The sequence below is a fragment of the Artemia sp. Qi Xiang Cuo genome, chromosome 7 (assembly GCF_049724085.1).
Source record: "Artemia sp. Qi Xiang Cuo chromosome 7, ASM4972408v1, whole genome shotgun sequence".
Classification (NCBI taxonomy): domain Eukaryota; kingdom Metazoa; phylum Arthropoda; class Branchiopoda; order Anostraca; family Artemiidae; genus Artemia; species Artemia sp. Qi Xiang Cuo.
Window position 1 is genome coordinate 72,569,201 of NC_142800.1, and position 27,875 is coordinate 72,597,075.

The 27,875-nt window shown below is 34.5% G+C and overlaps 1 protein-coding gene across 2 annotated transcripts in view; it reads left to right on the forward strand.

Annotated features, from left to right (window-relative positions):
* The window catches only part of LOC148950664 (neuron-specific calcium-binding protein hippocalcin-like), a 257,313-nt gene that overhangs the window by 100,711 nt on the left and 128,727 nt on the right, over positions 1-27,875 (forward strand). For both annotated transcript variants that reach the window (XM_089091695.1, XM_089091696.1), the window contains exon 5: positions 23,827-23,896. In XM_089091695.1, the coding sequence (XP_088947821.1) occupies positions 23,827-23,896 (70 nt within the window). The remainder of the gene's footprint in view (positions 1-23,826; positions 23,897-27,875) is intronic.

Genomic DNA, 27,875 nt, shown 5'->3' on the forward strand with positions numbered 1-27,875 from the left:
TATTTGACTTTATTTCTGCTCATTTTTGGTTTAATGGAGCTTTTTACTTTTCTTTAAAAAACTTATTTTGTGAAAAAAGTTTTTTAATTTAATTTCTGTTCGTTTTATATTGGCATAGTCTATTCAGAGAAAAAGAAAATAACACTTTAAATATTTTCGTTTTTTAAGACATTATAGTTTGGCCTGCTACTTGTATGCTGGAGAAAAATTTTCAGCAATTTTTAATAACATACACCCTTTGAAAAATCTGGACACAAATAATACTGTTTAGTTTAGTTTCATACCTCCTCTAGTTGACCTGAAATGGAAAACTTGATACCATTCGCAAAAAAAAACTGTTTACTTTCTTTGATAGCTTGGATACACTTACGCTATTTTGATTTGGTTAAATTTTAAGAGGTGAAATGGGAGGGTTGGCGTGGAATGATGAGAGCGGAAGAGGGATTAGTTGCCCTCAAATCACTTTCGAATATTAAAAAAGGCATCAACCCTTTTGTATTTTCAATCGAATGAGCCCTTTTCGAAGTTCCCACGACAACTCCTTCGATACGAAGTGCCCTGGTCTAAACAATAGCAACAATAAAAAATAAAACATTATACCCACTTCGATCTTTAATATAAAAATGTCAAGCCTTCCCACCACTTTCGACTATTAAAAAGGGCACTAGGCCTTTCCACTCCCAATCGAATGAGCCCTTCTGGAAACGAAAACGCTTTCTATAAACACCTTATATGCCCCCAGGGCATAAATTACAACCCTCATCCTAAGGTCTGTTAGGGTGGTTGTCATCCTCTAAGACCGAATTTCCAGAACTTTCAACTGCGTTAAACAACCTGGCTATCTCAAAATTTCGATTGGATGTATTTTGGAGAAATGGTGGGCGTGAGAGGGGTGTCAGTCGCCTTCCAATCACTTTCGACTATTAAAAAGGGCACAAGCCACTCAAATTTCCAATTGAATTAGCACTTTTCGAAGTTTCTACAACAACTTCTTTGATACGAAGTGCCCTGCTCTAAAGGAAATAATTAATAAATAATACATTGTGCCAACATTGTTCTTGTATGCCCCCAGGGCATAACTTAAAACCCTTGCCCTGAGGTTTGTGGGGGAGTGTCCTCCTCTTTACTTAGTCCCCATTTCTTGTCTCGTTCTCGAGTATCCCCGTTCTTTTTTGAGGCAGCGCGATCGTGCTGCCTATGATTTATACAACAAATTTCTACATAAACCTTATATTCCCCAGGGCATACCTTACAACCCTTGTACTGAGGGCTCTGAGGGGTTTATAATCCTAAAAAACCTAATTTCCAGAACGTTCGACTACGTTGAACAAAATGGATATCTCAAAATTTTGATTGGATGTGTTTTTGAAAATGGTGGGCGTGAGAGGGGCGTTAGTCGCTATCCAATCACTTTCAACTATTAAAAAGGCACTAGCGCTTTCAATTTCCAATTGAATGAGCCCTTTTGAAGTTTCTACGACAACACTTTCCATAAAAACTTTATATGCCTCAGGGCATAACTTACAACCCTTGCCCTGAGGGCTGTGGGTTGAGGGGTTGTCATCTTAAAGACCTAATTTCCAAATCTCTTAACTACGTTGAATAGAATGGCTATCTAAAAATTTTGACTGGATGTGTTTTGGGAAAAGGTGGGCGTGAGAGGAGGGTTAGTTGCCCTCAAATCACTTTTGAATATTAAAAAGGATACTATCCCTTTGAATTTCAAATCGAATGAGCCCTTTTTCAAGTTTCTATGATAAAAATTTCAATAAAAACCTTATTTGCCCCAAGGGCATAGCTTATAATCCTTGCCCTGAGGGTTGTGGCGGAGTGTCCTCAAAAATATATTTTCTATCTGGAAATCAACTACGCTGAACAAAATGGCTATCTAAAAATTTTTATTGGATGTTTTGGGGGAATCATGGGCGTGAAGTTTCTATGACAACACCTTCTTTAAAAACCTTATATGCCCCCAGGGCATAACTTAAAACCCTTACCCTGAGGGCTTCGGGGGAGTATCCTCCTCTTTACTTAGTCCCCGTTTCTTGTCTCGTTTTCGAGTGTCCCCGTTCTTTTTTTAGGCAGTGCGATCGTGCTGCCTATTATTTATACAACAAATTTCTATATAGACCTTATATGCCCTCAGGGCATAACTTACAACCCTTGCACTGAGGGCTCTGAGGGGGTTATCATCCTAAAAAACCTAATTTCCAGAACGTTCGACTACGTTGAATAAAAAAGATATCTCAAAATTTTGATTGGATGTGTTTTGGAAAATGGTGGGCGTGAGAGGGGCGTTAGTCGCTATCCGATCACTTTCAACTATTAAAAAATGCACTAGCCCTTTCAACTTCCAATTGAATGAGCCCTTTTGAAGTTTCTACGACAACGCTTTCAATAAAAATTTATATGCCTCAGGGCATAACCTACAACCGTTGCCCTGAGGGCTGTGGGTTAAGGGGTTGTCATCTTAAAGACTTAATTTCCAAAAATTTTAACTATGTTGAATAAAATGGCTATTTAAAAATTTTGATTGGATGTGTTTGGGGAAAAGGTGGGCGTGAGAGGGGGGTTAGATGCCCTCAAATCACTTTCGACTATTGAAAAGGGTATTATCCCTTTGAATTTCAAATCGAATGAGTCCTTTTTCAAGTTTCTACGATAAGGATTTCAATAAAAACCTTATATTCCTCCAGGGCATAACTTATAATCCTTGCCTTGAGGGCTGTAGGGAAGTGTCCTCCTCAAAAACATATTTTCTATCTATAAATCAACTACGCTGAACAAAATTGCTATCTCGAAATTTTTATTGGATTTGTTTGGGGAAATGATGGGCGTGGGGGGGGGGGCTTATTGCCCTCCAATCACTTTCGACTATTGAAAAGGGCACTGGCCCCTTTGAATTTCAAATCGAATGAGCCTGTTTTGAAGTTTCTACAACAACGCCCTTCCATAACAACCATATATGCCCCCAGGGCATAACTTAAAACCCGTGCCCTGAGGATTGTGGGGGAGTCTCCTCCTCAAAAACATATTTTCTATCTCGGAATCAACTACACTGAACAAAATGGCTATCTAAAAATTTTTATTGGATGTGTTTGGGGGAATGATGGGCATGAGGGAGGGGGGGGGGGGCTAGTTGCCCTCCAATCACTTTCGAGTATTAGAAAGGTTACTAGCCCTTCAAATTTTCAATCAAATGAGTCTGTTTTGAAGTTTCTACAACAACGCCTTCTATAAATACCTTATACGCCCCCAGGCCATAACTTAAAACCCTTGACCTGAGGGTTTATGGGGGAGTGTCCTCCTCAAAACATATTTTCTATCTGGAAATCAACTACGCTGAACAAAATGGCTATCTCAAAATTTTGATTGGATGTGTTTGGGGGAATGAGGGGCGTGGGGGGGGGGGCTAGTTGCCCTCCAATCAATTTCGACTATTAAAAAGGGCACTAGAACTCTTAATTTCCAATCGAATGAGCCCCTTTTGAAGTTTCTACGACTACCCCTTCCATATGAAGTGCCCAGCTCTAAAGGAAAAAAAAATAAATAGTAAATTGTGCCAACATCGTTCTTATATGCCCTCAGGGCATAACTTAAAACCCTTGCCCCGAGGGTAGTGGGCGAGTGTCCTCCTCAAAATCATATTTTCTATTTGGAAATCAATTACGCTGAACAAAATGGCTATCTCAAAATTTTGATTGGATGTGTTTGGGGGAATGATGGGCGTGGTGACCTTATATGAAAACAATAAAAACCTTATATGCCCACAGGCCATAACTTAAAACCCTTGCCCTGAGGTTTATTGGGGAGTGTCCTTCTCAAAAACATATTTTCTATCTGGAAATCAACTAAACTGAACAAAATGGCTATCTCGAAATTTGATTGGATGTGTTTGGGGGAGTGATAGGCGTGGGAGGGGGCTAGTTGCCCTCCAATCACTTTCGACTATTATAAAGAGCACTAGAACTCTCAATTTCAAATCGAATAAGCCCCTTTTGAAGTTTCTAAGACGACCCCTTCCATATGAACTGCCCTTCTCTAAAGCAAAAAAAATAATACATAGTACATTGTGCCAACATCGTTCTTATATGCCCTCAGGGCACAACTTAAAACCCTTTCCCTGGGAGAGTGTCCTCCTCAAAAACACATTTTGTATCTGAAAATCAACTACGCTAAACAAAATGGCTATCTCCAAAATTTTGAAACCCTTGCCCTGAGGACTTTGGGGGAGTGTCCTCCTCAAAAACATATTTTCTATCTGGAAATCAACTATGCTGAACAAAATGGCTATCTCAAAATTTTGATTGGATGTGTTTTTGGGAATGATGGGCGTGAGGGGGGGGGGGGACTAGTTGCCCTCTTATCACTTTTGAATATTAAAAAGGGCACTAGCCATTCCAATTTACAATCGAATGAGCCTTTTTCAAAGTTTCTACGACAACTCCTTCGATACGAAGTGCCCGACTGAAAAAGAAGAAGAAAAAAAAACACATTGTGCCAACATCAAATAAGAACAAAGCAAAAAGCAATACTGTTTTCTGCATGATAATTTCTCCTCCCACAGGAGGAGAATTTTAGGAGTCTCAGCAGCAACAGCAACCTTATAAGAAAATTAAAATATATTTTCTTGTGAATTATTATCGCTTCTAATCAGCAGTTGTACCAAACCAATCCTGCTCAACTCATCCTCAGGGCTATACTGTAGTGTTTCTCCTCCCCATAGTATAGTGCAGACGGTTTGATATCATTCTATTTTCCCTTCTTGTTTTAGTTTTTTTTTGTTTAAAGCTTTTTCCAATAGGCAATGTTTAGAAGTCCTCCAAAAAAAAAAGTCTCACCAGATCCCAAATCAAATTCCAGTGCCATAGTGAAAGATACCCATCTTTGCTGGTCAAGCACACTATCTCTAAGTTCAAATGATAGCTCCAATTTGGAGAATAGGACAATGATAAGTGTAGGGGCTAATGTAACCATAAATGATGATAAGGGGTTTCAAGAGGTCCTCTGTATAAACTCTAAAAAAGGAAAAAAATATCCACAATCAAAAGCATTTTTCCTCTTCCTGCCCAAGATCCTCCCTCCAGAAACTTAGGAATTTACCTTAAAATTACTCCTACTACCCCCTTTGAAATAAAAATGATCACTGCAATAAGAGTTGCAATTTTTAAATTGCTAAAAGCAATGTTCTCTCTTAATATTAACCGTGATGGATCTCTGCTAATAGCTGTAGAAGATCAGAAATCAGCAGATACAATAATTAGCCTAAAATCCCTTCTGAATACCCCAATTATTGCATCTAATTGGAACCCAAAACAATCACCAACAAAAATAGTAGCTTATAACGTTCCCCCAGAGATATCCACTCAGGATTTAAAAGAAGGCCTCTCAGATAGGGCTGGAAACACAATCCCAGTTGAGGATGTTACCCAACTTGGCAAACCTAACTCTAATGGCCTAAAAACTAGTAGATCCTTCTTATTCATACTAAAGGAAAAAATTAATATCCCAGAAAAATTATTCCTATTTGGGCAAATCAAACCACACAAGGAAAACAAACCTAAGCCTATCGAGTGTCAGAAGCGTCACAAACTGGGACACACGACAAACAAATGCAATGAAATTCTCCGAGAGTGTAGTAATTGTAAAGCTTTCCATCCTTAAGAGCTGACAACTTGCAACAACACTCAGCCTACATGCATCAATTGCAAAGGCCCACATGAATCTACAAATAAATCATTATGCCCTGCATACAAGAAAAGAGCCCTAACACTCCAAATATCAACAGAGAAGGCCATCCCATACCCCTTTGCAGCAATGGAAGCAAATGCTGCCCAACAATACCAAATAAAGCCTGTAATGAACCCAACCAAAACCCCCAAGTCAAACGCCCCCAATGCATCCAGCACCCCATATAAAACACCACCTTCTAAGCCCCCTAGCTCAAATCCCTATCAGAAGGAATCTACAAGCCAACAAGCCTCCTTGTCCGGTGAGATGAGGTCAGCCTGGCCCCCCCTCCCAAGAAGAAACAAACCAGAAACACTACCAGCAATCAATCCCCTAACCGACAAACTGGATGCACAACCAAAAATGCAATCCCCAAATATATGCTTATTCATTCTAAACTGTAATGCAGTTAAGGCCATGAACATACATCGACTACAGAAAACAAAAATCATTGCAGAATTGGCAAAAATCTACAAACCAGATGATATGCTCATTCAAGCAAAAAAAGATCTTGCTTTACTTTTAACAAAGCTGAACATTGATACACAGTCATATAAAGAATAAATCAACAACACAACATATATCAATACTCCAATGGAATGTAAGATTACTCACAGAAAATAAGCTAAATGAACTAATATCTTTTATGAATAATAATTACATTAATATTGCTTGCCTCCAGGAAACTCATTTAACCCAAAATCAACAAATTAAGTCTCTGGGATATACTATCCTCAGAAAGGATAGGTCTTCAGAGAGAAAAGGAGGTGGGGTAGCTTTATCAGTTAAAAATTATATAAAATTTTGTGGCATCAATTTTCCAGATTTTGCAAATGATGTTGATGTAATTGGTATCAGTGTTTGGCTGAATAATTTAAAAACCTACATAATAAGCTTTTATAACCCTAATGGCCAAACTAGAGATGCCATGGATTTCTTTAATTATATAAATAATTCTAATATGTTAAAAAATATCATTATTTGTGGAGATTTCAATGCCCACAGCCTTTTGTGGGGGAATAAACCAGCAAATAAAGCTGGTAAATTCATTGAGCATATGACTTCAAATGATAATGAATTAGCTGTTGCTACCCCTCCAAACCTGAATACATATTTCAACACCAAAAGTGGCAGATTCTCCACAATTGACCTACAAATTGTGTCATTAAATTTTTTGAACAAAATTTACATAAATAAAACTGATAGTCTATTTACTGACCACTTTGCTATAGTTTGCTCCCTAAATGAACCTGCTAAAACTTTATCTCATACCTCCAAATATATTAACACTTAAGCAAATTGGTCTATGTTCCAAAATAACCTAAATGATGAAATTAATAGTTTCACCCAAAGTTCATGCATTTCTAACACAACAGTTGACACACATACTGAAGCCTTGACATCTTTACTAATAAATACAGCTAATCATGCTATCCCCAGGACAACACCTAAGAAAACATTCCCTAAACAAATTCCTAAAGCATGGTGGACAAATGAGTGCCTAAATAAATGGAGGATAAAAAAGGCAGCTAGGACAGAATTCATAAAAAAACCCTCACCTACTACATATTTAAAAAAATTACAAGCAGAATCTAATCTAAAAAGGACTATAATAGATGCTAAATATAAATACTGGAATAATTTTGCAAATAATCTCTCCAGAGAAACACATGAGCCAATTATACATAAAGTCATAAGCCACATCTGTGGGAAAAAGACTTCCCCCAACCCACTCCTGTATGAGCTTATACATAATAATACCCATTATGACAATGGTAATGAAAAAGCTAACCTATTTGCAACTCTTTTTGTTAATAAGCTAACATCAAATAATCAAAGCAAACTTTCCACAATTCCTATGAACCCAAGTTACCAACCACGCCCAGGATCCGAGTACATAACTAATCCATTTTCAATCCAGGAATTGAATAATGCAATACATCATATTAGGACCAAAACTAGCGGCAGCTATGACAATATACACCCTATATGGATAAAGAATCTCAGACCTTCATACAAACAGGAACTGCTAAATTGTTATAATCACGCTTGGGCATCTTCTAGTTTCCCCAATATATGGAAATGTTCGTCCCTCCTACCGATCCTAAAGAAAAATAAACCAAAAGATAACACTGAGTCTTATAGGCCCATAATGATTACTCCTGTGATGGGGAAAATAATGGAGAAAATCATTTGTCACAGACTCCTCTGGTTTGTTGGAAAAAATAATATGATCCCTCACACTCAAACTGGATTCAGGAAACACCACTCCTCAACAGATGCTTTCATTTTGCTAACAAATGTAATAAATCAATCTTTCTCAAAAAATAATGTCCTAGTTGCAGCTTTCCTAGATCTTGAAGGGGCATATGACAATGTGAACCACCATATCCTTTTAAATAAACTTGCAAACCTTGTGTACCCCCTAAGCTAGTATCTTTTATTAAATCCTTCATAGAAGTGCGAAGTTTCATCGTTTGTGTTGGTTCAGCCTCTTCACCCGAAAAGACAATAACCAAAGGCCTACCTCGGGGAGCAGTCCTCAGTTGCCTCCTATTTGCCCTATATCTCTGGGACATGAACCTCCCCCACACGAATCTACAATATGCTGATGATCTGGTGCTATGGTGATCTGGCAACACCTTTCAGATAGCACAGTCAAATCTGCAAAAGTCACTTTTCCAGTTTGAAAAATTCTCTCAACATTCAGATTTACCCATTGCACCCACCAAGTCAAAAATAATCCAATTTCACCGGAAGCGAAACCATGTTAATGCGAAACTAATTCTAAATAAAACAACTATTCTAGAAGATAATCATATTAATTACCTAGGTCTCATTCTTGACCAAAAAATTAATTTCCACCTCCATATTTCAAACACAATAAAAAAATGCTATAGAAAAACATATATACTAAAAAGAATTCTTTGCACACCCTGGGGCTGTAAGAAGAAAATCTTACTCTAGTTTTATAAATCACAGATAAGACCCCATATTGACTATGGGCTCATCGTCTATGATGCATGTGCAAAGACACAGATGCAAAAAATTGAAACAACACAAAATGATATAATACGTCTCATATTTGGTCTTAGGAAACCCACAAGCACCAAGTTTCTGCTTATGGAGAGTGGATTAACAACAATAAGGGAGAGACGTAGGTTTCTCTTGACAAAACATCTTACAAAAATTGAATCAAATAGCTCACATACATTACATAATTGGTCAAGAAATCCAACCATGTATAGAGGTATTTCAGATGAGTATGCTAATATTCAGAAGAAGTTCCCCATACCAGCAAAGTCTATTGCACCCACTTTCCCCCGATCCCCCCCATGGAATTGGCCAAGTCCCATAATAAATAATGACTTCTCAAAGTGCAATAAAGATTTAACCCCCATTGCTTTTGTCCAGAGAAAATTTGCAGGACTTAATACAATTACTTATAAAAATCTCTTCCAAATATTTGTTGATGGGTCAAAAATGAATCAGAAGGTTGCAAGAGGTGTTTTCCTTCCTCACCTGAAAATTGCAATGGGCACAAGGTTATATAATAATTTACCTGTAATGTCTGCTGAGTTAAAAGCTATAGTCCTGGCATTAGAACACCTTAAGGAAAACCAACCTTTGATTGCAAATTCAAATAATATTATCATATATTCCGACTCTCTATCAAGCCTTGAGTTGCTAGCCTCAGCTCCTAAATATAAGTTGGACATTGACACTTATCATTGTCTCAGTATTATTGATAATCTTGCTTCAAGTGGCATAAAAACTTATTTTCAGTACATTCGTAGCCACTCTGGCATAAGTGGTAATCATCAGGCTGATGAAATAGCAAAAAATGCTATAAATATTGACCAGCCAAGTGGGAGACCAATCCCAATTAGAGATATTTACCGATGGAGGCTATCAGATATTAATTTTAATAAGATTAATCCTATCATTTCCCCCTTTCCCAATAAGTATCTTTCTAAAATTTATCATAGAATTCGTTCTGGAACAAATGGACAAAATTTCTTTGCATTCTCATATAAGTTTTCTAATTCAAGCGGTTCAACTACCCTGTCCCGTCTTTGCAGGCATTGTAATAGGAATAATGAAAAAATTGAACATTGCCTATTAGAATGTAATATGCTGACGTCTGCATAATATACCTTGCTTTGTAAACTGCTAAAATGTTTCAAACACCACAAAATATTACTATCAGCCAAGAGCTTAGCCAACTATACCTGCACACACAGCACAAAAATCGATATCTATCATCTTATATTTGAACTCCTTGAGTCAAAAGATCCACTGAAAGATATCCGAGAATATCTAATAAATAAGAGACAACCAAGACAGTAGCTCTGTAGCCCAAAGAGTGAAGCAAAAAGAAGAGGGCTAAATAGTACCAACTGAATAGCCCGCCTGCTGTGAATTAGAAGAAGAACATCGTTCTTTACTTAGGCAGCCCTAGTGCGCTGCCTATGAAACGTTTCAAATCTTGTCGAATTATTGCTAAAGCGCCAAAAATATTCTTCTGTTACTAGTCCTTTTGTGGCTTTTGGGAGGTAACTCAAATTCCCTTTGATTTAAAGAGCGTTCAGGACATGAACTACTTTGGTTAACGATATTTAACTTGACCAAAGTCAAGTCAACCACAGTTCTGACAGGTCCCAACTTCGAAAGTTTGGCTCTTAGTTACTAAGGCAATTGTCAGATTGTAACGTGAAATTTCAGAGGAATCGAGCCCTCTTTATATTGCCTTATAATCCATAAGCGAATACGTGCAAAATCTACTCAGTGACAGAAGTTATTAGAAGTCAACTGAAGTTCCTACTTACTGACTGATGTCTCTTGCAAGGCACTGCTAGGCATAGAGAGTGATGTTTGCCTCCTCCATCCACTTTGGTCCATGGTAAGCGTTTGTGCTTTGCTCGGTCTGATGTTTGCCGTTTCATGAAACTCCGACAGGCTGTAGGACCATCGTTTCTTCGGTTGAACGCGAGTTCGCATCCAACTGGCTTTCGTAGGGTCAAAGTTAAAGATCATTTTTGCGGTAGGTGTTCGAAGTACGTGTCCAAAATATCGTAAGGCATGCTCGGCTGCCTCGGTGGAAAAATGAAATTGCTTGTTGAGGTGCAGCAGCTTTTAAAGCTCGAGGGTAAAATAATCAAACACAATGTGACTATGGAAAGTAAAACGGCTTAAAGATGTCTGTAGTTAAACTGAAGCTCAATGTCAAAATTGCTTCTCAGAGGCCAACAGATAAAAATTTTGAATATTCCTGCTTACAAGTTTCCTGCTTACAAGTGAAGTGCAATGCAAGTGAGATCGGTTGCAGCGTGTTACTCTTGTGACTCACATATGTAACAGAGGTTAAATTGCAAATCTTATGAGATGAAGATTGAATCCTATGATTTTAGAATACCAGCAAATATTTCCTAAAAAGACCGAGTGAGCATTAGAAGACAATGAAAGAAACTGGTGTCTTTACCGTATTCTTTCCAAAAATTCCATCTTGTGCCCCAGGACAGGCGTATGCACAGAAATACAAGGAAAGCTTGGACTCCATACCCTAATCACTTTCACGTATCAAAAAGAACTGGATTGAATTACAATTGCATCGATATTTTCTTAAATTTTATATGAAATTATACTATTTTTAGTGCTTTCCAGAATTTGCGCTCCGTCAGACAATTTTGAGCCCCCAAAAAGTTTCAATGTACGTACCGACCTAAAATGGAAAAAAGATTTATGTGAGCACATGAAAACAAATGTACAATAAAACTTATATCTGATACAAGCAAAATAGAGGCTTTGTCATAATCCTTGCCTTAGTTTTCGCCTAGTTTGCACATCTATCGGTTTACATTTTTAAACAGCTGGGACTGGGTTTCCTTACTATTTTGCCATAATTAAAATAAAATACGGAGATCTGTAGCTTGGTCACAGTGTCTGTTGTTAATGCCATGATTTATTTTTATCGATTTAAACGTAATACGATTAGAAATGTGGAGCATGTATTATTATACACCGACCTAGATCCTTGACATTGTAAAAAAACATAAAAGAACACGGCCAAAAAGAAATTCAAACCAGTGTTGGGATGTTGTTTACGGTAGAAGTATTAAGCCCAGCCCCAACCGACCAAAACAATCTCAATATTTTTGTGACTTTCAAAGTTTGATGCCTATAAATCCCACCCCTACTTGATTAGGATAAGTTCCATCCGCAAATGTCAGAAGTAAATGTTAGTTTTTTTAGATTAAATGAAAAAAACTATTTTTTTAACTGAAAGTAAAGAGCGACACTAAAACTTAAAACGAACAGAAATTATTCCGTATATGAAAGGGGCTGTCCCCTCCTCAATACCTCGCTCTTTACGTTAAAGTTTTTTATTTTTAAAAAAAAATAAAGTTGCGTGACAGATTCAAACTTTAGCGTAAAGAGTGAGGTATTGAGGAGGCGACAGCCCCTTTCATATACGGAATAATTTGTGTTCGTTTTGAGTTGTAATGTTGCTCCTTACTTTCAGTTAAAAAAAACTTGTTTTTTTTATTTAATTTCTGAAGGTTTTTGAATTACTGTAGCTTTGATTTTGGCTCACTGTACTTGTATAATTAAAACAAAATTTACATATTAATTTTACTTTTTTGGCTAAATGGCTTTCTCGAAATTTTGTTCTGACGTAACTTACGAATTAATTTACGTAACAGACTTCTATATTCGTATGCTTTATTACGTATATGAGGGAGTTTGCCCCCTAGTCGCTATCTTGCTCTTTACACTAAAGTTCAAATTTTGTTCGAATCACAAGCCCCCGAATCATAAAGTCCGGTTAATTAGAAAAGATAGCTCTTTTTAAAGTTCTAAAAAGAACTTTAGAGTAAAGCGCGAGGTATTGACTAGGGGGCGAACTCCCTCATATATGTAATAATTTCTGATTGTTTAAAGTTTTAATGTTGCTCCTTACTTTCTAGTGAAAAAACTATTTTTTTTAATTTCTAATCGTTTTTTAAATAATGTTGGAAAATCCGGCGCCCTCTTCATAGAAATGTTCCTTCCCCCAAGGAAACATCCTCCATGGAATGATCCTTCCCCGTAACCCCCTCTTCCGACACCCCCCATCAGAAAAAATCCCTCCTGAAACGTCAGTAGTATAGCTACAATATATACAAGCGGGGTGTCTCCCCATATAGCTTTAATATTTACAAGCGGGGTGTCTCACCATATAGCTATAATGATTCCGAGCAGAGTGTCTCCCGCCAATACAAGCAGACAGTGTAATGACCGTATCAACTACCATGAAAAATTCGTGCTGATCTCTGTTCAAAGTGCGTGATGTTTTCATGGTAGTGTTTCGTTTCCTTTGTATGAAATTGTGAAATTCTTTCTTTAATTTAATTTGTTTAATTAATTTACATAAATTAATTAATTATTAATTAATTTAAATAATTACATTAATTAATTTTTTTTTATTTTAATAGTTTTTTTTTATTGATGTCATTTTATTGTACTCTAATGATGATATTTTTCTTTTCCAATGATACGATTTTTTACATTTTAAGTATCTTCCCATTGATTTATATGAAATTTGTGTTTGATGTAGGAATCGAACGTGAGACCCGTGATTTCCTAAGGTAAAATTCCAATGAATTGTTTCTGGGACATTGCCCAACTTATGTTAAGCGTCACAATATCGTAACAGGTTCATTCCATTGAACTGGAACAAGTTTAAGCACATTCGATTTATCAATTGGATTTTTGATAGGTGTTAAAAGTGACCTGTTTCGGGACATTTTTATGGCATCATCGTGAGAATATGCATACCACGATGATTTTAGATGCATACTAGACAAACAATTTCTTCTGATACTTGGGCCCCAAGTCCTACCCCTATCCCTCAACCCTATCCCTCCACCCTCCCTCCAACCCCTATCCCTACATACACACAAAAACTTACAAACACAAAAAACTTACACACACACAAAAACTTACACACACACAAAAACTTACACACACACAAAAACTTACACACACACACAAAAACATACACCCACAAAAGCTTACACACACATAAAAACTTACACACACACAAAAACTTACACACACACAAACAAACTTACACACACACAAAAACTTACACACACACAAAAACTTAAATACACACACAAAAACTTACACACATACAAAAACTTACACACACAAAAACTTACACACACACACAAAAACTTACATTTGGATTTCTTTCGTTGAAATGCAAGAGTTGGAATATTTCAGTATTGTTTTGTTATGGTTTACCTTCTCACAGTTACATTCTCTTGATTTTTCAAAGTTCATTTTGGATTTCTTTCATTGAAATGCAAGAGTTGGAATATTTCATTAGTGTTTTGTTGTGCTTTTATTTGTCAAAGTTACATTCTCTTGATTTTTCAAAGTTCATTTTGAATTTCGTTCATTGAAATGCAAGAGTTGGAATATATTCAACTACACAGATATTTCATAGCATCAAAAGCATCTTACAACATTTCACAGAATCAAGAGAGACTACCATTGCCATCAACCAACCTATAGCTTTAGATGGTAGCACAGTCCCTCAGAAACACGGGTATAGTGTGAGAGACATGCAAAAAAACAATAGATATTGATGACAATGCTAAACTAACTTAACAAAAAAATTCCACATTATAGCACAGATATACCAAAATCCTAGGATACCTTAGGTTAGCCTACGCACGCGCGAGGACGTAGGCTAACCTAACCTAACCTATGGTTTTGGTATTTTTTGTGTGTGTCTGGTAGTTTTTGTGTGTGTGTGTGTTAGTTTTTGTGTGTTTGTACGTTTTTGTGTGTGTGTATGTTTTTGTGTGTGTGTAAGTTTTTGTGTGTGTGTGTAATTTTTTTTTTATGTGTAATTTTTTGTGTGCGTGTAAGTTTTTGTGTGTTTGTAAGTTTTTGTGTGTGTGTGTAAGTTTTTGTGTGTGTGTAAGTTTTTGTGTTTCTGTAAGTTTTTGTGTGTATGTAAGTTTTTGTGTGTGTGTAAGTTTCTGTGTGTGTGTTTAAGTTTTTGTGTGTGTGTAAGTTTTTGTGTGTGTGTAAGTTTTTGTGTGTGTAAGTTTTTGTGTTTTTGTAAGTTTTTGTGTGTGTGTAAGTTTTTTTGTGTGTGTAAGTTTTTGTGTGTGTGTAAGTTTTGTATGTGTGTTATTGTTTGTGTGAGTGCATGTTTTTGTGTGTGTGTAAGTTTTTGTGTGTGTGTAAGTTTTTGTGTGTGTGTTTGTGTGTGTGTGTTTGTGTGTTTTTTATTCTATTCTTTTATAACACATTCTTCATAAGTTGACTTAAAAAATAAGAAAAAATAGTTTGTTTTTCATGAAAAAAAAAATCTTGAAAGAGGACAATCTGTCCTCATCAACAGCATTCACAACAATATGTTTAAAAACTTAAATCAAAAGTTTCATTCTATTACTCTGATATGATTTAGAGATGTAAAAAAAGTTGAAAAAAAAGTTAAAAAAAAGTTGAAAAAAAAAATTGGTCACTACAAACATTATTTTTCTAATAGTAAAAGGTGCGACATACATATCTATATCATTCCCATTTTGAAGTTGGAAAATATTAAATATGAATTTTTTGTGTTTTAAAGTTTTTGTGTGTGTACGTTTTTGTGTGTGTGTAAGTTTTTGTGTGTGTGTGTGAGTTCTTGTGTGTGTGTAAGTTTTTGTGTGTGTGTAAGTTTTTTTGTGTGTGTAAGTTTTTGTGTGTGTGTAAGTTTTTGTGTGTTTGTAAGTTTGTGTGTGTGTGTGTAAGTTTTGTGTGTGTGTGTGTAAGTTTTTGTGTGTGTGTGTGTAAGTTTTTTTCTGTGTGTGTTAGTTTTTGTGTGTGTGTGTGTAAGTTTTTGTGTGTGAAAGTTTTTGTGTGTGTGTAAGTTTTTGTGTTTATGTAAGTTTTGTGTGTGTGTGTAAGTTTTTTTGTGTGTGTGTAAGTTTTTGTGTGTGTGCAAGTTTTTGTGTGTTTGTAAGTTTTTGAGTGTTTTTAAGTTTTTTTTGTGTGTAAGTTTTTGTGTGTATGTAAGTTTGTGTGTGTGTGTGTGTGTAAGTTTTTGTATGTGTAAGATTTGTGTGTGTGTGTAAGTTTTTGTATGTGTAAGTTTTTGTGTGTGTGTAAGTTTTTGTGTCTGTGTGTAAGTTTTTGTGTGTGTGTGTAAGTTTTTGTGTGTGTAAGTTTGTTTGTGTGTTTAAGTTTTTGTGTGTGTGTAAGTTTTTGTGTGTGTGTAAGTTTTTGTGTGTGTGTAAGTTTTTTTGTGTGTTTAAGTTTTTGTGTGTGTGTAATTTGTTGTTTGTGTGTTTATGTTTTTTTGTGTGTGTAAGTTTTTGTGTGTGTGTTAGTTTTTGTGTTTGTGTAAGTTTTTGTGTGTGTGTAAGTTTTTTTGGGTGTGTAAGTTTTTGTGTGTGTGTAAGTTTTTGTGTGTGTGTAAGTTTTTTTGTTTTTGTAAGTTTTTGTGTGTGTGTAAGTTTTTGTGTGTGTATGTAAGTTTTTGTGTGTGTTTAAGTTTGTGTGTTTGTTTAAGTTTGTGTGTTTTTGTATTATTGTTTGTTTGTGTCAGATTTGTTGTTTTTGTTTTATTTTTTGTGTGTGTGTGTGTGTAAGTTTTGTATGTGTGTGTGTTTGTGTGTGTGTGTGTAAGTTTTTGTTTGTTTTAGTTTTTGTTTGTTTGTAAGTTTTTTGTGTGTGTGTAAGTTTTTGTATGTGTGTGTGTTTGTGTGTGTGTGTGTAAGTTTTTGTGTGTGTAATTTTTTGTGTGTGTGTAAGTTTTTGTGTGTAAGTTTTTGTGTGTGTGTAAGTTTTTGTGTGTGTGTAAGTTTTTGTGTGTGTTTTTTTGTATGTGTGTGTTATATTTTTTTGTTTTTTTTATTTTTTTTGTGTGTCTAATTTTTTGTTTGTTTTTAATTTGTTTTTTGTGTGTAATTTTTTGTGTGTGTGTGTAAGTTTTTGTGTGTGTGTAAGTTTTTGTGTGAACTTTAGTATTTGAGATATGAAACCAACAAAGAGAAAAATCTCAATGAAAAAAAAAATGACAAACGGGACTGCAACACGTGAAAAGAAAAGACGAAAAAAGTAAAATAACGCGGATATTTCACGTGTATCAAAACAAAGCGTCTTTAGCAAAAGAGAAACACAAGAAGACCAAGATAAAAAATCAAACTAAAACTGAAAACAAATAAAACCACCACAAAAAATATATACAATTGGCGCAAACTAATCCACGTATGGAAAAGCAGCTATTAGAGTTTTTTTCGTAAGAACACTAAAGCAACTGAGATAAAAAAAAATGAAATTACGTTAATTATTCTGTTGCGAAATAATCCTCGTGTTGGCTATAAATCTTGCAAATCGTTTTGGTCTTTATATATATATATATATATATATATATATATATATATATATATATATATATATATATATATATATATATATATATATATATATATATATATATATATATATATATATATATATATATATATATATATATATATATATATATATATATATATATATATATATATATATATATATATATATATATATATATATATATATATATAGAGAGAGAGAGAGAGAGATATATATATATATATATATATATATATATATATATATATATATATATATATATATATATATATATATATATATATATATATATATATATATATATATATATATATATATATATATATATATATATATATATATATATATATATATATATATATATATATATATATATATATATATATATATATATATATATATATATATATATATATATATATATATATATATATATATATATATATATATATATATATATATATATATATATATATATATATATATATATATATATATATATCATTCCCATTTTGAAGTTGGAAAATATTAAATATGAAATTTTTGTGTTTTAAGTGTGTTTCATGACATTCTAAGAGATGTAACCAAAAAAATGTTGGGGGGGGGGGTTGGAGGGAGGGTGGAGGGATAGGGGTTGGAGGGATGGTGGAGGGACAGGGTTGAGGGATAGGGGTAGGACTTGTATCCAAGTATGGGGCCCAAGTATCAGAAGACATTGTTTGTCTAGTATGCATCTCAAATCATCGTGGTATGCATATTCTCATGATGATGCAATAAAAATGCCCCGAAACATGTAAATATATATATATATATATATATATATATATATATATATATATATATATATATATATATATATATATATATATATATATATATATATATATATATATATATATATATATATATATATATATATAGGTAAAATAATCCCCTGGTGATTATTTAAGATCTTAAGTCCCTTATTGATAGTTGATTCACTTTTCAAAAGATTATCATAAATTGAGTCAGTATTTAAATTTCCTGTGTCCCTATTTATTTAGAGGTTAGCGAACATATGTCTTTAATTTCTATGGCTTCTCTCGCCCATTAAGTATATTAGCTATCATTTGAAATAGCTAAGGTTCATCAGATTGTACAAAATAATCAGGTTGAAACTAAATATGCTCTGCTAAGGCTGAAACAAAGGTTTTCGGAGGCGCGGTTTGTTTTTTTTATTGAATTTCGATGCTCAATAAATCTTTCAACAAATGATTGGTTCGTCCTACCAATGTAGAACTTCCCACAAGAACACGGAATCTTATACACCCTACTTACTAAATTTCCTCAGGTTAAATCCTTTCCAGAACTAAAGAAACTAACCACTGGTCTCAACAATATGAACCATGTATCGATGTTAAATTTACGCAAAACCCGTGAAAGCTTCTCACCTAGACCAGGTACATATGGCAATGAAATGAAACTTTTAGAAACATTTAAATTTGAAGACTGAGAAATCCCAACAACCATACTGTCTTGCTTAACACCTCTATTTTGTCAATGAACTTAATTGGGTAACTATTACAAAACAAAATATCTTTCAAATATGACAATTCCGAATCCAGAAATTCCTGGGAGCAAATTCTGTCCACTAGTGAAATCACAACCCCTCGGTTCACCGACATTGGGTGGCACGAATGAAAATTCAAAGGCTTATCATTGTGCGTGGGTTTTCTTTAAATCGAGAAAAGTAAGGGGATATCCCTTTTAATTAATAAAACATCTAGAAAAGGCAGTTTTTCATTTTCCTCAAGCTAAACTGTAAATTTCATGAATTTATCAAAAATGTTTAAATGTTTACAAAATAGGTCTAAGGAGTCCAACCCATGTTTCCAAATGCAGACTACATCATCCACGAACCTACCCCAGAAGCAAGGGGAGATTCTAAAACTGTGTATAGTGGACGTTTCAATAGAATCTATGAAAAGATTTGCCAATAAAGGAGCTAGAGATGACCCCATAGGTAACCCAAAAACCTGCCTATAAAACTCTCCTCTAAAATCAAAATAAGATGAAAATTCATTTACCAGGATAACTGATTTCATAATGACTTCAATATCCAAACTGGCTAAGGTCTCATCTTCTATTAAATCAAAGTGTTTTCTAATTTACTCTTTAAAATGTCCTCACACTTTTTTAAATTAAAATTTGAATACATAGATACAACGTCAAAACTACAAAGAATTGAACTCTCCTTCGATGAGAAATCTCTTAATTCATTGGTAAGATCAATCGTATGTTTTAAATATAATCTTTGTGTTCCCAAAAGAGGACGCTATACCACAGACAGCCATTTTCCTAGTTTCGAAACAGGTGACGGAAAAGTTGACACAATCGGATGGAGGGGGGCTCCAGTATTATGAATCTTAGGTAGACTATAGATCTTGGGTGCAGAACACCCCCTAGGATAAAATTTGTTATAGAACTGTGGGGTAATTTGGAAATTGTTTTTCAATGACTCCAGTTCCTTTCTTGTCGATTTTACATTATTATCTATAGGATCAAAATCCAGTTTTTTGTCAGTTATATTGTCAGAAATAATGGTTTTCATTTGATTATCATAATCATCAGTGTTCATAATTTTAACACTGTTTCCTTTATCGACTATGGTGATAGTAAGGAATTTATCCTTTTTCAAATCTGAAAGTATTTTAATGTCATTTTTTTGTGAGATGTCTTTTCCAATTTTGATCATATTCAAAATGTTTAGTTTCCTTACGATCTCGGCTCCAAGTTCTTGAGGAGTTTCAACCTTATGAATAGAAGCCATAATACCTGAGTCCACCTTTGGAATTATTTTTGAATAAGAGATTGGTGATGGACAAAAAAACTAATAACCCTTCGACAAAACTGTTGAATATTAAGAAGTTTAGAAGACAAATTCTTTATACCCGGACCCAGGCAAAAACAACGGTGAAAAACATCTGAATCTTGGAACTTTTCAAACAAAAGTCTATGAAACATGTCAACCGTACGAACCTTTGACAAATGAAAATCATGACGAAAAGATCTAATGATCATTTCCTTAATTCGCAAAAAAATGTCAGATGGAAGGTTATCCCTTAAAAGGTTATCAAAAAAATTTAAGTCCTTGTAAAATTTAAAACGTCTTTGTTTTTGCTCACAAAGTACATGATTTAAAGCCATTAGGCTTAATTTTTCTTTTAATTTTGACTCACTTCCAATTCCAAAATGGGTACATATTGGAAAAGATTTTGGAATCACTGATTCCTTCTTGGAATTTTTAAAGAAAATTTGCTGATTTAACAAATTTGCATGTTTTCTAACCAAAGAAAATAATAGTTGACAGAAGCGGCTGATTGTTGCCCGTATGCAGGACGAATGATAGATATTCAGCCGAACTGACCGGCCATGACAAAAAAAGCAACAGAGAGAAAAATCTCAATGAAAAAAAAAAAAATAAACGAGACTGTGGCCAGTGGAAAGAAAAGACGAAAAAAGTAAAACAACGTGGATATTTTGCCTGTCTGAAAACAAAGGGTCTTCAGCACAAGAGAAACACAAGAAGACCAAGATAAAAAACAAAACTAAAACGTAAAACAAATAAAACCACCACGAAAAAAAATATATATACAATTAGAGCAAACCAATCCACATATGGAAAAACAGGTATTAGAGTTACTTCAGTAAGAACAGTAATGCAACTGATATAAAAAGAAAAAAAAAATGAAATTACGTTAATTATTCTGTTGCGAAATAATCCTCTTGTTGGCTATTACTGAAGCAAATCGTTTTTGTATTGTAGTCCCCTGGTGATTATTCAAGATATTAATTCCCTTATTGACTGTTGATTCACTTTTCAAAAAATTATCATAAATTTAGTTAATATTTAAATTACCTGTGTCCCTATTTATTGAAAGCTTAGCAAACATATGTTTTTTTTAATTTTTATAGCTTCTCAGGCCCATTGAGTATAACCGCTATCAATTGAAATAGCTAAGGCCTCATCAAGTTTTACAAAATGAACAGGTTGAAACCAAATATGCTCTGCTAAGGCTGAAACAATGGTTTCTGGAGGCTTGGTTAGTTGTAGGGTTTTTATTGAATTTCAATGCTCAATAAATGTTTTCAACAAATTGTTGGTGAGTCCTACCAATATAGAACTTTCCACAAGAACACGGAATCTTATATACCCCACTTACTAAATTTCCCCGGGTTAAATCCTTTCCAGAACTAAAGAAACTAACCACTCGTTTCAACGATTTGAAACATGTATCGATGTTAACTTTATGCAAAGTCTTTGAAAGCTTCTCACCTAGACCACGTACATATGGCACTATGACCATTTACATATGGTACTAGACCTGGTACATATCATCAGGGGACTATTTTACCTACAAGACCAAAACGATTTGCTTCAGTAACAGCCAACAAGAGGATTATTTCGCAACAGAATAATTAACGTAATTTCATTTTTTTTTTTTTCTCAGTTGCTAAAGTGTCCTCACTGAAGTAACTATAATAGCTGCTTTTCCCTACATGGATTAGTTTGCGCCAATTGTATATATATATTTTTTTTGGTGGTGGTTTTATTTTTTTTCAGTTTTAGTTTTTTTTTTATCTTGGTCTTCTTGAGTTTATCTTGTGCTTAAGACGCCTTGTTTTGATACATGCGAAATATCTGCGTTGTTTTACTTTTCTCGTCTTTTCTTTCCACTGGCCGCAGTCTCGTTTATTGTTTTTTTTTTTTTTCATTGAGATTTTTTCCTCTGTTGGTTTTTTATCATGGCTGGCCAGTTCGGCGTAAGATCTTTCATTTGAGATATGAGAACACTGGGTGACTTCTAGTATGTGTCTCAAGCAGCGATGGCTTAAAAATTCAAAGATTGGGTTTCTTCAGTGTTCAATTTCATTTAATTTCATTTTAGCTCCACAGTGAATTCTTCATGCTTAAGAATACTGCCATCGCCTTTTCTATTCAGGATCTCAGGGTTAGATTTTGCATCACCGTTTGATATTAGGAAAGAACTGAGGTAGTAGAACACTTTGACAATCCCCATCGTTTTATCCTCTAGTTGGGCAACTGGGGGGTTTAAGGTCTTCGCTTCCAGGACTTACTGTTTTGACTACTGACTACTACCAGTTTTTGACTTACTGACCGTGAGGTCAGCTTTCTTTAGTGCACAGGAATAATTATTCACCGTCTCTTAAAGCTCCACCGATGAGCTACTCCTTGGAATCACATCGTCGGCAAATTTAAGGTTTGTAAATGCAATCGGAATCCCTTCTCTCTGACAATCGGCAAAGCCTCTTAGATGCAAAGTAAAATCATCATTATCCAATCTATGATGTTGTTAAAGGAACCTGGTGAAAGGGAACAACCCTGCTTAGCCTCTGATTCAAAGTAAAATTCTGTTATTCCGAACTCGGCCGTTTGGACTTGCGCAACTGCAGACTCATAGGACCCATTGATTCTCTCAGTCAGTTTGTTTTGGGGTGGAGGGCGTCTTCTACCACCGTCTTCCAAAGCGCAGCCCTGATGGAGAAATCAAAAGTGTCAACAAAATTGATCAAGGCATCTATGACATGTAGGTCGTATCTCCCACTCTGTTACAGAGTCAGGCGAAAGGTAATAATATGGTCTTGGCAGTCTCTATCACGCCAGAAACCTGACTAATTCTGTTCTTGTCACCTAAAAAGTACGTCAGTTAAAAATTACAGTTTAAAGTCTTCTGTCGTAATTAAAACCTACACCCTTTTTTATATTTTCATTTCTTGTTTAAGCAAAAAAGTCAGCAACGTCAGGGAATTTACATAAACTCCATTTGTCAAAAAAAGTAGACATTTATCAATGATTTCTGCTCTTTTCTTATTTTGACATTACACCCGTGCTGCAGAAGTATTTTTATTTACCAATTCTACGCCTGTGTACTTTTGTAAGATCCATCATAAAGGTAAGATTAACTGCTGTTTCAAATTTCTAAGTCTTCTAATTACAAAAAAATATGCTTTAAAATCTTAAATCATAAAAATTGTGGTTGCATGCTGAACATTGCCCAGCTAACCAACCAGCGCGCGTTGAAACGAGCGTTAAGGTATGTAGGCTATATTTAAGTTTTTATATAATGAATTATCATCCATAGTAGCACCTCTTATTATTATACAGTGTAATTAAGACTTTTTGACTTGTATTTTGCTCAGTCTACATGTCCAGTAACGTAAAAATCTAACTTCGAAGCAGCTTCGTAACAGTGTGTCTTTGTTGCTTCTGCTGAGCGTAATTTCGCTTTTATAAACATCTGTAACTGTTGTCTGGCTTGAGCAGAACGCACAACCCAAGGCTTCCAAGTCTTTCAACAAAAATTTTCGCTAAGCCTTCTGATTCGTTTCAGGAATATGGCAACAGTGTTACAGCAGCTGCTATAGCAACAGCAACTTTGTATGATTTCCTACAATTTTTTTTAACATTTCATTTATCTTATTACATTTTACCTATTTTTTATCTTTTCAACATAGACAGTTACTAAAATGATCATTACCATAAACGGTTTGCAAGAATCAAACTCAGTCAATGACATAGCTTCAAACTTCTTCTTGAGAAAAGTCTCTTTTCTTGAATCTCCTGTTTCATCTGTCACTCATAAGATTAATGTACTGTACAACTGATGAATGACAAAACACATTCATTTTCAGGAGTGTCCCAGTGGTGTTATATCGGAAGGAATCTTCAGGCTGCTGTTAGCCAGTTTATTTCCCAACGGAGGTGAGACAAGTATATTATCTCTTTTTGTCATTTTATTCTTTGTAAATTATAAATGAAGCTCTGGAGTGATTTGCCTAGATCAAAACAGAATAGCTCCGTGGGGGAGAACGTAAGATTTTCTTTTTAATGGGTGAAAAGAATGTGGTTATTATGAGTATATGCAAGACTAGTTTGTCATTTAACATATCGTGTCAACAGGAAAGTCAATTGGTGTGTGGGGGGGGGGCTAGGGGAAATTATTTCCCTCAATTTTATACGCCCTTGATTTTCAATAAGATGTGCTTGGAGAAATGATTGGCACAGGGAGGAGGGGGTGGTTGTCTTCCAATCACTTTTAACTCTTAAAAAGGTCACTAGAACTTTCAATTTTCAATACTTTCAGTTCTTGAAATTTTCAATAATTTTTCAGGAACAAAATTGTTCTTCTACTAGGCTGAAAACAAGAAGCTCCCTCTTTTGTTCCTCCCTCTGAATTGAGGGAGGAAGCAGAAATAAACCGAAAGTCTCTATGTATCCAGTTATTGAAATAAAAAGGGCGGAATGAATCTTATTTCTAAAGCTTGGCTAGCCTCCTAATATTATTATATTTTATTTTAACATAATTAACATGGAGTGGAAGTCAAAACCAAGCAAATTTAAGGTTACTACAGTCATCAATAGGATTAAAAGGGAAGCAAATGGTGTGAATTCCTGATAAGCCATATTGCTACTGCATGGAAGTTCTTCGTGGAAACTGTATTCTAAAATTAAATTCTGCTCGTTTTAAACTTTTAAACTTAATTCAAACCTACTTACTTACATTTAGACTTACTAAATATTAAAAAAGTCAACTAGCAAAAAGGTATCATGAGTTTTATTTCAAGAATGTGGTATCACAGATCAAAAATTTACTTATAAGGAATTGTATGGACTGTCAAAAAAGTTTGGATCAGCACTCCTCAGAATGGGCATGCGAAAGGGAGACGTTCTTGCCGTGATCATACCTGTTTCAACATAAGATTGATTATGCTTATTTGAAATAGAAATAGGACTTGAAGTAAAAAAAAAAATATGTAACATTTCTTATAGATTGGTTAACAGTTCTGTCAAAATAGTGAAATTCTTTCCTGGTGTCTTCCCTCCCTTTCATTTTTTTGGAGGGCTTTCCGCTGAAAAAGTATGTCAATCTTCTAATGGAATTTCCTATTCTATACCATAGTAATGGTGCATTTTTGATACTTTTAGATAGGTATTCAAAGGTATTTTCTTTTCGAGAAGTTTCCAAAAAGGATCAGAAATTTTTTGCTTCCAACCGGACATATTATACAGAATTTACGTTACGATGTCACTTAGTATTTTCGCTTGATAATTCACCATTTCCTGTCAGAACTAAAAAAAGAAGATCCAGTACCTTTAGCCACAAAACATTACCTCACGCATTGCAATAAAAATAAAGTCACTTTGTTCGGCAATACACCCCAACTTAGTCTTATGATTTTGCTTTTTAAGTCATCTAAGAGGAAAACAAACTCCCACATACAACTCCAGAAACTTGCTTTTCCCTCTTCTATAAATATCAAAAATCTCAAAAATGCCCATTAGTTTTGGGTATAAACATGTATTAATGTAACTTTGAGCTTAACGTAACGAGTTGTCTAAAAAAAACGTTCGATGATATATGGAAGTGCCACTAGTACGTTGGGTAGTGGCACTGAAGTACTTTTTTCGAAACGCGCGGAAAACACTTCTTAGTTAGTTGGGCTTTTTCTCTCTTTATGGGTCATTATTGACTAATACTAGTAACAGCTCATTTCAGAAGGAAGCTGCCCGAGACCAGCACACTTACGCAAACTCTTCCTGCAGTCCTATTGCTTCACTCTTTAGTCCCTCTCATGAAGTTTCAATTTCCTGTTACTCTTTTCTTATGACATGCTTCTATCCCACTCGAAGACGTCCTGCTTTTCGCTTGACCCTTTAAAATTTGTGTCCAAAAAATAGCCAAGGCTATTTTTCTAATCTCATTCTACTAAAATAATTTTAGTTGAAAAAATGTTGATTGAATTTTGGTGACTGAAGAACAAATTTTGGATTATGCTGGGATGCTATTGTAAATAGTATGTTTTTTTGGCCAAACGAGAATAACTTTCATTTCGTGTTTTTCTATGATATTTTTGATTCCAAAATTCAAATTCGTCCCTTTGGTGCTAGTGATAGTGTTTTTGTGAAATAAATATTATGTCATTAATAAGAAATAAAAAATAAGCTTTGTCAAGTTTTTTACTTTTCATTTGCATTTAGTTAAAAAGCATAATTGAAAGTTGCGCCTAGCTTAATAAAATTTACTAAATAATTTCATAATAGTAAATTGTTACCAGATTTTTGGCAGGGATTTCAGAACGCATGTTGAGAAAGTTTTATCAGATTATGTAGATTGACAGAAGTGTTACACAGAGATGAGAAGATATGTCCCAAATATATTCAAACAATCGTTAGAGAAAATTATTTCGTTGAGTCGTGGAGTGAGGAACCCACATATCCCGCTATTTACTGAAATTTTGATTCGGTAGATTTTCCAATATTATTGTATGACTCCCAGAAGCATCACGTAAGGGGGATCCCCAAAAATGTGTCAATTAAAAGGTATAAATGTTTTTAATTATACCATGGGGCGAAGAGCTAACATTTAGGGGGGCATTTGAAACTGAAAAGAAAGCTTTCTCAAATCTAGCAACTTTACAACATTGCAACCAGCCAACAGCTATATATTGCAACAATTTTTAAAGAGACTTACATCGTACTATTTATTTCTTTTAGCTGTATCATTCATTTAGCAATATCATTCAATTCTTTATCTAATCTCATTAAGGTGTATATTCCTTCTGAAATGAGCAACTTTGCAAGATTGCAACCAGCCAACAGCTATAATTGCAACGTTTTTTGGTACTGGTGCATTATGCAGGCACCGCAAAGAAAACTGTATCAAGGAAACCAGTCACAAAACCCGTCAAACGGGCTACTTGCAAGAGATCGCTATATATAAATGATTGCAATGCCGTGGTTTCTTAATGAGTTACAATATTGAAACGAATGTTTTTCGGGGTCTAGGGGGGGGGGGAGTACCTAGATTTGGTTAGGTTACGTTTTTAATATATGGATTGCTTTACCCCCCCCCCCCTAATGTGCAAATATATAGCCCAAATTTGTTTCTAAACGTTTATATATTGATCCTATTTTATATTATTTCATTAGCATTAACCAAACTTGACTTCTTCACGGTTCCCGCATAATGCACCAGTGCCCGATTTTTAAAGAGACTTACATCGTACCATTTATTTCTTTTAGCTGTATTATTCATTTAGCAATATCATTCAATTCTTTATCCAATCTCATTAAGGTTAATATTCCTTCTGAAATGAGCAACTTTGCAAGATTGAAACCAGCCAACAGCTATAAATTGCAACGATTTTTAAAGAGACTTGCTTTAAAAGAGGGAAAACTTCTCCTATTTCTATATGTTTCTAAAAACCTCTTATTTTTCAATCAGAAAAAGAAGCAAAATGTATTTCAAAAATTTAAATAGATATATATATAATATCGAACTTAAGCTAAAGAACGAAAGCGAAATTGTCGTCTTACGTTGAAGAATTAAGATCATAGGACCACAGAAAAATAACATACATATAAGCCCTAAAAAACTTCTCCTATTTCTATATGTTTCTAAAATCCTCTTATTTTTCAATCAGAAAAAGAAGCAAAATGTATATCAAAAATTTAAATAGGTATATATATAATATAGAACTTAAGCTAAAGAACGAAAGTGAAATTGTCGTCTTACGTTGAAGAAATAAGATCTTAGGACCACAGAAAAATAACATACATATAAGGCCTGAAAAACTTCTCCTATTTCTATATGTTTCTAAAAACCTCTTATTTTTCAATCAGAAAAAGAAGCAAAATGTATTTCAAAAATTTAAATAGATATATATATAATATCGAACTT